Source organism: Parasteatoda tepidariorum, chromosome 4 (genome assembly GCF_043381705.1).
Source record: "Parasteatoda tepidariorum isolate YZ-2023 chromosome 4, CAS_Ptep_4.0, whole genome shotgun sequence".
In the NCBI taxonomy this organism is placed as follows: Eukaryota; Metazoa; Arthropoda; class Arachnida; order Araneae; family Theridiidae; genus Parasteatoda; species Parasteatoda tepidariorum.
Window position 1 is genome coordinate 5,714,329 of NC_092207.1, and position 8,875 is coordinate 5,723,203.

At 29.2% G+C, this 8,875-nt stretch overlaps 1 protein-coding gene across 13 annotated transcripts; it reads left to right on the forward strand.

The window, feature by feature from the left end:
- The first annotated feature begins 55 nt into the window (after positions 1-55).
- LOC107442438 (beta-1,4-galactosyltransferase galt-1) lies at positions 56-8,645 on the forward strand. Of its 13 annotated transcripts, none has more exons than XM_016056007.3 (5): positions 69-242; positions 887-952; positions 1,058-1,199; positions 4,361-4,409; positions 5,777-8,645. In XM_016056007.3, exons 4-5 carry the CDS (start codon positions 4,405-4,407, stop codon positions 7,170-7,172), a joined length of 1,401 nt encoding a protein of 466 aa, XP_015911493.2. In that variant the 5' UTR covers positions 69-242; positions 887-952; positions 1,058-1,199; positions 4,361-4,404; the 3' UTR covers positions 7,173-8,645. The 13 variants fall into 13 exon arrangements, with proteins under 13 accessions (XP_071035469.1, XP_015911496.2, XP_071035468.1 ...); XM_071179374.1 differs by having other exon boundaries at positions 89-242; positions 1,084-1,199; XM_016056010.4 differs by lacking the exon at positions 887-952 and having other exon boundaries at positions 63-188.
- Positions 8,646-8,875: the final 230 nt, after the last annotated feature.

Here is an 8,875-nt window from a genome sequence, read left to right on the forward strand (position 1 = left end):
AATGCCGGGGGTTTGCATGCCGGGTTTGAACGGGCTTCCTACCGACCAGCACAAATGTAAGTAGTAGGAAACTTTTTTTTGCTGTCTGCAGCAAACTAATGTTTTGTTTAGACCGGTTTTGACGGGGGCGAAAGTACCCATGCATTAAATTTCTTACTATTTTGTGATTTTACATCTATCCATTATGAGTATGTATTATGAAAGAATAAAACAATAGAAAATTTTGTTGATCATTGATGACGGTTCAAAAAATCAGTTTATTAATTCATTTTTAAATTAGAAACTGTGCACAAGCTCTTAAACTTGGAAATTTAAGTACTAAATTTGCTCTTCTGCAAAGTAATAGTTAATATAAAAATAATATAGAAAGGCCATTGAAAAGTAATGAAGGTAGTCACGAATTATCTGTGTTAATGTTCTTAAATTGCGTAATGACTAAAAATACCTCTTCCCCTTCTTGCTGTCGTGTGAGATTGGTTGTTCTCATAACACCTTAACTGATTCTCCCCTAGTTAGCCTCAGCCAGTTTACCCAAATGCCTTTATTGACAAAATTTCAGGTTAAAAAAAATTTACCAGTTATAGGGTTAAGACCATTGTCATGTTTTCAATTGTTACCAGTGCCATATATAAAAAGTTTAATTAGTTTTAATGTAGGAAAGCAAAGAATTTTTTTTTGTGTGTGTACACAAATAATTTAGTTAATTAATTTTAATGCAAGAAAGTTTGCAATAAAGAAACTTTTATTTGTAATAGTAAATATTAAATAGCAATGTGCCAATTGTAATTTTTGTTTTTTCATGAAAATGAAAACACTTACAAAATATGTGTTGTAAATTAGCATTACTAGAGTGCAATGGAAGAAGACTCATCGGGGGTCTGTCCAGGCCAAATTTACTACTATTAAGTAAATTTGGCCTGGTACCTTCACAAATTCAACTTTAGGAAAAATGGTAGTTTCACAAAATACTTTGTCTTAAAATTTTATTTTTGTATCCCGTAAGAAACGATCAAGCCATATTTTTATATTGATTTTTTAATATTTTTAATTTTTACAGATTATGTCTAAATTTTCACAAAATAGGTTCCTCTCAGAAAAACCTAGACAGATCCCTGCTCATGATTCTTTTATCAGTTGATGTGGACTCCCAAGTTTCTGAAAAATGAGGAATCTGATGTTGATGAATTATTATTTGTGAAGTAATATACCTATCTTTTTTATATAGTTGTTTTTTGATAAAATTATTAAAAATGTTGAAAATACAATAAATTATAAGCTGATTTGCTCAAAAACTTACAGTTGAACACATGTATTTAACTCAAAAGTTGAAGCACTTGGGTAGCTGTGTGTTGCACTTGCTCTGGTTTTTAGATTACACCCACTGGTTAACTATTATTAAATTAGGTTCATTAATGTCAAACATAGGATACACCAATAAAGGATTATGCTACCCCTAAAAACATTAACTACTATATTGTTGGTATGAATTAAAATAATTTTAAACAGTGTTTATTATTTTGCACAGTATTTTAATCTGAGAAAATAAACTAAGGATCGCGAAATTTGACTGAAATATGAATAATTGACCCCTGTTTTGCCAATTTTTTTTCCCTTGGCATTGAGAGTTATATGCAAAATGTACTGAATAGCTTGCATTTTAGAAAATGTGAAGCAAATAAATTACTTACGGGATTGGTGAAAAGTTTGGATTCATGAACATTATATTGTGTGTTTATTTTTTCTGCATTTTTATGTCTGTCAAAGTTATTTTTTGTTTCATACTTCACATTTTAAAAAAAAATAATTCAAATTAATATAAACTTGGATTTAATAACCTTAGCTGGAAAATTAAGGTAATTTTTCAATATTTATTAGGAGTGTTATAAATTTTCAGATTAGAAATCTGAATTCTTTCTCAAAACCTTTTCAATCTCAGATCTAGTTTGAAACATGGCCAAATCAATGTTTTTTTTGTTGGTACTTTGGGATTATCCCGTCGACCATTTTCATTCTTTGGGATTATCCCATTAACCTTTTTCTCCAAACCTGATATTATTTCCAAAAGGTAGCTTCTGGGTCACTAACTGTAGATTTTATCATATTTATTGTGTAACGCTCTACTACATGAGCTTGTTTTCTTTAGTGTATTTCAACAAATTTCTGTGGTGGCGACTGCACAAGGGTAGTGACTACTTTGTTTGTGCTTTAAAAGCTATCAAGAATTTTTGTGCTCTGAAGTAATTTATAAGAATATATATGGNTATTACTTCATTGCTTTTTCTTTTTAAGATTATTTCCAAAAAAAAATTTTTTTTTAGTTGGGTTTAACAATAAAAAAACGGCTTTTTGTAGCGATTCAGAAAACCGGAAAAATCAGTTATCCGGAACAGCGATGGTCCCGATCTTTCCGGATAATCGGTTCCCTACTGTATATGGTTAGATTCAAGAATAATTTAATGCGTAATTATAAAAAGAATAATAAAGGTTTTTACTTTGTTTTGATTCTTTTTGTTACACTTTTTCATTGCAAATTTTTACACTTACATTTTTTTTGTTATTATTATATTATTATTATAATTTGATACATTTAATGTGTTTAGAGTGTTTATTTTAAAAATTGCTTTTCATTAAAATGACACCAAAGGATTTGTGCCTTTTTTCGAACATTGACAGGTTGACGGGATAACCCCAAAGTGCAGGTCCACAAATAAACCCAAAGTACATTTTTCTTAAACATCTGTTGTTGTTGCTTATCCTCATAGATCTGACATTAGTCAGCTCAACTCCAAAAAGTTGTCAACAGCCAGAAAGTCGATGGCAAGAAGGGGATCAGAATTTAAACATCTTATAATAGTAAATAAATGTGCATAAAGAGCAAAGAGAGTGAAAAAGTATCCTTGTGCTGCAGTAGACCAACAATACATGAAGAGCATAAATTATGTAGTTTTCAATGTTAATTGATCAGTGCAGTGTTGAGTATCCTCTTTAGTTCCAGAACACAGAATGTTGATGACAGTACTGTGACATATATTATTTGGCAATTCATTTACAGTCTATTATTCGAATTCTGAGTAGTTGACCTCTTTTTTAAAGAATAATTATTGTTAGTCCAATCCAACAATATAATGTTATAAGCTAAGAAAAATTGTCTAACAAGGATGTTTCTACTTTTTAATAGTAAACAAAATAACATTTTTAATAGGTAATAGATGTTTTTTAGTTGTTAAGAATCAAGTGTACCATGTATCCTGGTATACAGGTCCACTTTTTAAAACTCCCAAAATTTTACCAAAATCGGACGGTTGTTTTATGTATCGGTAATAAAGTTGGACATACGTTTATCTTGAAATATAGCTGCATTATAAACCATGTGGATATAAATAATTCTGTATCAATTTACTCCTTTCAAAAATTATTTTTAATGTGTTTTATAGAATTAAATTTGCATTTTCTTTCATCATAGTTTTTGTTTTTACATATAAAGTTATCTTTTTTTACAAACATTGCTCTAAATTACATTCAGGAAAATAAGAAGAATAGTTATAATAATTTATTCGAGCTTTACAAAAAATTTAAAACAATGAAAACTTTTAAAATATACCATAAAGCTGCAAATTACCTGAATAACTGATTAAGTACAACCTGATTAACTGGTCGCCTCACAGCATATGATAACTCATATTTAATTGAAAGAGAGCCTCGTTGCATCTTGATTTAAGGATCTGGACAAAGTTAAATATATTTTACTTGAGAAAATTTTGTGATGTTATTATTTTTTTTAATTTTAGAAATTTTCACATAAGGTTATTTTATAGTTCAACTTTTAAACCCAACTTTCTTATCTTGTTATCAAAAATAGGGGATCACTTTATTATTAATTTTGCTAAGATCAGCTGTTATTAATTTTGTGTGATAATTTAAAAGCGTAACTTAATTAAAAATGCTTTGTAAAAAAGTATAAAAACAATAATTTCTTTTTAGAAAGATATTGATTATCGAGGATGGTTTTGATTTGCTATTAATCACATGCTTTTGTGTCTTTTTTTTCTTTCTAATTTATATAATAATCTTCGATTATTTTTAGTGTATTCTATTAATATATTTTCCCTCTCTCTGGTTATCATAAGTACACTTTATTTATTTACAGATAATAATTTTCGTTACCATTGCTTTATTGCTAGTTTTTTATAATTCATTGAATTTGATCTCTAAAATAAAGCACAATGTAAGAATCAATCAGAATGCAAGCTTAATGTAATAAAGCACATGTAAACATTAATCAAACACTTTCTGCGGTACAACCTTTTTTTTCTTCAATAATGGTGTTTAAGTGTTTAATATATTTACATATATATTACAGATAATTTACACTTGAAGAAAAGGAACTGATGACTTCTTTCCAAAATGATGTAAGTGTGTATTTTTCTACTTGTTTCTTAGCAAACAAACTAGAGTAAATAAAGATTGTAGATATCATAAAATGAAAACAGGAAATTAGTTTGAGGAAACATTAGTTTTAGGAAAAAATTAGGGCTGGAGATTCTTCATCTTAAAATTTATGATGGCACTTGAAATTTAAAAGAATTTCTTTAGACATGGAGCACTTTTCTTTCCATTCTCAGCTAGCTGCTTTAATAACTGAAAATATGATCTGCTTTTGCATCTTAAAATATTGTCAGCTCTCATTCAGGGTGAAAAATTTAAGTTTTAAAAATACTTGCTGGAATAAAAGTTTTGCCCAATAGTCTGTAAAATTCAACAGTTTTTTGGTGACCAAAACCTCAAAAAAAAAATTTTAATATATATATATATAAACTTAATCTAAGCATATTTATTGCAACAATCATAATATTAAATCAAAATAAGACTGTCTTAATATTTCAATGTTTTCATAAGCAAGATTTTCTTGGTGGAAAATGGGCGACTTATTTTTTGTTTGTTCTAAATCAAAGAAAAAGACTGTCACTTGATACAGTTCCACAAGTTGCATCATTGAAATGCAATATGGTAAGCTGATGTAGTTTAATATAAAGTTCAACATTTCATAAGACCTACTCACCAGCTTTAAATATTTAATTGCCAGTGGCAAGCTGGTGAATAGAAATTTTGTGCCCTTCTCTAATTAATTAGCATATCTAAGGTTAGACCTTTAAGTGAAAATCTGATCACTAGATTAAAAGTTATTCCCAATATTACAATGTTTTGCACACTGTACATTGTTTTAGTAAGTTAAAATTAGATTAAAAAATGCCATTTGACCTTCAAATTATACAAGTTTAAGAAAATTATTGAACAGAATATAAAAAACTACCATTTAAGACTTTTCTTAAAGAGTGAAAATGTCTGTTAAAAAAGTTTAATCAAAGATAAATTTCGTCTTCAAAAGGATATCGTACTTTTCATTGAACCAAAGATTTAAAACATGTTCCAAGAGTGTTCACTGAAGTTGAAGTATAAAATTTCTATATGTTTTTCTACCTATCTGATTTAGATTAATGATCAATGTCAAAAACTATCCACACTATTTCACATTGTTTTAATTTTGGGTTTCTTAGTGATTTTGCATTTAATGACTTGCTGAGAGCTATTGTGGCAATTATTTGTATATATTTACTAATGTGTACATTTGTAAATGTAACTCTTTTTCAGTACTTTGTAGCAACTTCTTTGCTCATTGGTATAAATCAGATTTACTTTCATGTATGAGCTTGTATTTTTCCCCCCATCAGAATAATAATCTAACATTTGGAATTGTAATTATTACTTATTTTTGTAGGTTTCACAACTTGAGATGCCTGATGTGTTCATGGAAATGTTTTTTCACCCTCTGTATTTTATGCACCTGTCTCAATTTGTTACTCTTGAATGTTTACTTGCGTTCATTTGTGTATCCCAAGGAGGTAGATTGCATCACATACAGAAAAAATCACAAGGAGGATTTTATACTTAAAGAGGACTTTCCGATGAACACAAACCTAATTACTAACAACACAAAATGGTTTGCAGTTGCTGAGGAATCATATGTTTACTCTGTATATCATAGCAAATGCCCCCCAAAATTTGGTTTTAATTACTGCATACAATTTATTGGCATTACATTAAATGCCACTGTTAGCAATCATAAACTAAACGGTCATGTCTCCACAACATATATTTCTTCCTTAAAATGTGGCCTCAGAAAACAATCCGTGACTTTCGAGGAAGGTCTAGTCTTCGTCGAATTGATGCCAGAAGGTCATTTTTTACCATATACGGCTGCTTTTTTTTACTGTGACTTGAAAAGTATGACAGATAGTGAGTTATTTCCGGAATATGTAACCATATATGATAAGAAACCTATAAAATGGTTTCCAATTGAAAAAGTTACCTTTAAAGAGGATTTTAAACTGCCATCTTTGAGCTTGTGCGTTCGACCACTCTATGGACATTTCTCAAGTCTGTTTCTTCTTCAGTTTTTATCATATTATGTATCTGAAGGAGTTGACCAGTTCATCTTCTACCATCATAATGTATCGCAGTCTACTTTAGAGTTTCTGAGCTACATTGCTGATACTAGCATTGTTAGCCTGACACTATTACCTTGGAATGTACCTCTGAGTAACAATGAAGTACACGAGTACGGGCAGATAGTTTTCACACAAGACTGCCTGGCGCGCAGCCGATACAAGTACAGTCACACTCTGCTGGTGGATCTTGATGAATTTATTGTGCCAAAAGAACACAGAACTTTAGTCCAACTTGTTACATATTTAGATGAATATTATCCATATGGCGGAAGCTATGTTATACCAAATGTATTGTTTTGTGAAGAATTCCAAACTGTGCCAAATTTTTCTTTGCCTGCCTTATACCATGACCAGCGGCAGAAGACTCCTTGGGCGTACGGATATCGTTCTAAATATATTGCTCGAGCACACAGAGTTAGGTATGGAGGAGTACATCAGGTTTGGGGCTTTGAAAATGGATACCAAGAAGTCAATGTGCCTTCATCTGTGGCATTGCTGCATCATTATAAGCCCTGCTGTGGCATGCAACAGACATGGTTTTTGCACCTCCTCTCTTTTAATGTTTTAGATGATCAAATCATGACTGATAATAGCCTGCATCAGAATGGTGGACTTTTTAATGATACACTAAATCAGCTATTTCTGAGATTAAAAGATAACATTTAACTTCCACATACAGGTATATTAAATGATAATTACTTTTAAAAAAACTTTTAATTTAACTGTTTGATTTTCATTTTTTAAAGTTGAAATCTTCAATCAATTCAGACATGTTATTTGATAAAATTATTAATATTTATGTATATTCTAAGCCTTCTTAAATTTTTGTGAAGTTTAGTCTTTTTTAAGTAGTTTAATGCTTGTTAAATTTGTAATTGAATTAGCAATTAATTTTAATTTATAATTGAATTAGTTTCTAACATGGTGTGTAGCATTTCTAAAAAGTGCTTAAAGGGGCTTATTTTCGTTTTTTAAAAGCCCTTAAAGGTTTTTTTTTGTGGATGTTTTTAAAAAGTGCTTAATTTTCCCTTTTCGAAAATGAGATTATCAAAAAAGCAATGCCGATTTTTGCCATTTATTATGTAAAAGCGTGCTTTTCATATTCATGCATTCAATGTTTTTACAATTCATTCAACCACAATCTATTTCTGTGTACTGTTAGTCATTACCATATGAAAGCGCCAATCATTTTACATGTCTGATGAAATACTTACGAGTCCGCATGTGTATTTATTAAGCTTGGTTCAGTGAGATTATTGCACTATCATGTGCAACTCTGCTGCATTTTGCAAGATAATCTCAATTTCAAGCTTCATTTTCCACCCTCTGATATTGTATCAAAAAATCATTTTATAATGGCTAATATAATCAAGAAAAGACTTTTTTGTCAGAAACTAGTTATTTTATCATGATCATGTAAAGTCTTTGAAAATTATTTTGTATTTTTTTAATGTGTATAGTGCTTAAAAATATTTTTTGAGTGTTTAAGAAGTATTTAAAAGGTGCTTATATTTTGTTGAAAGATTTGGGTATGCACCTTGTATAAGTTTATTTTTTTATTGACTATATCATTGCTTTTACAATTCAAATTTACTGTTTTTTTTGTTTTTTTTACGTTTTTCAGTTTAATTGTTTTTTTAAAGTAAAACTTTGACATTTTTTGAATGTTTTGCTTTTAGAATTCAGAACCACATCTAAACTGCTATGACGCTGTTTGTAGTCCAGTTAAAAGAATTCACCAAGTCAAACAGCGCAGTCTTCTAAATTTATACTTATCTGTGATAATTAGAATTTTTTATAAGTATACCTTGAGAAAATTTAATTAAGATACAGCCTGAAACTAAAAAAAAAAAACACTTAAATTTTTTTTATTACTTTTAAGTTAATTAAAGGAAATTTAAATAAATTTCGAATTTTAACAATCTGAATTGTTGAATTTTAGTCTTAAAATTATGTAATACTGCATTTCTGTACTAATAAATCTTAATATAGGATGGAACGAGACTAAACTATGAATCGATTTTTGTATGTACTGAATATATTTTTATGTTATGTAGTTATTAAAAAAAAAAACCATATTCTGTGATGATGAACATTTGTACTTCTACATGGTTTCAATATATTATTTTTACTGTTGTAGATATTGTTATGTCCAGTGCTAAAAAAAGGACAAAAGCAGGACCACACTGAATAACTTTTGATCCAATGATCGGATCTTCACGTTCTAGGACTCTATCTTAATGGCTCAAGGGGGTGACCTCTGATATAATCAATAAGTGTAGACGATATTATAAATTGCAAGATCAGACACAAAAATATACTTTCTCTGAATAAGCATATGTTTTTTTTTTGTACAAATTAATCAAAAA

Excerpts from the sequence above, each read along its gene's own strand:
- LOC107442438 (XM_071179368.1), top strand. The coding sequence starts at position 1,138 with ATGTGGACTCCCAAGTTTCTGAAAAATGAGGAATCTGATGTTGATGAA. Across the intron at positions 1,200-5,776 it reads GATGAATTATTATTTGTGAA|GTTTCACAACTTGAGATGCC; the intron begins GTAATATACCTA and ends TTATTTTTGTAG.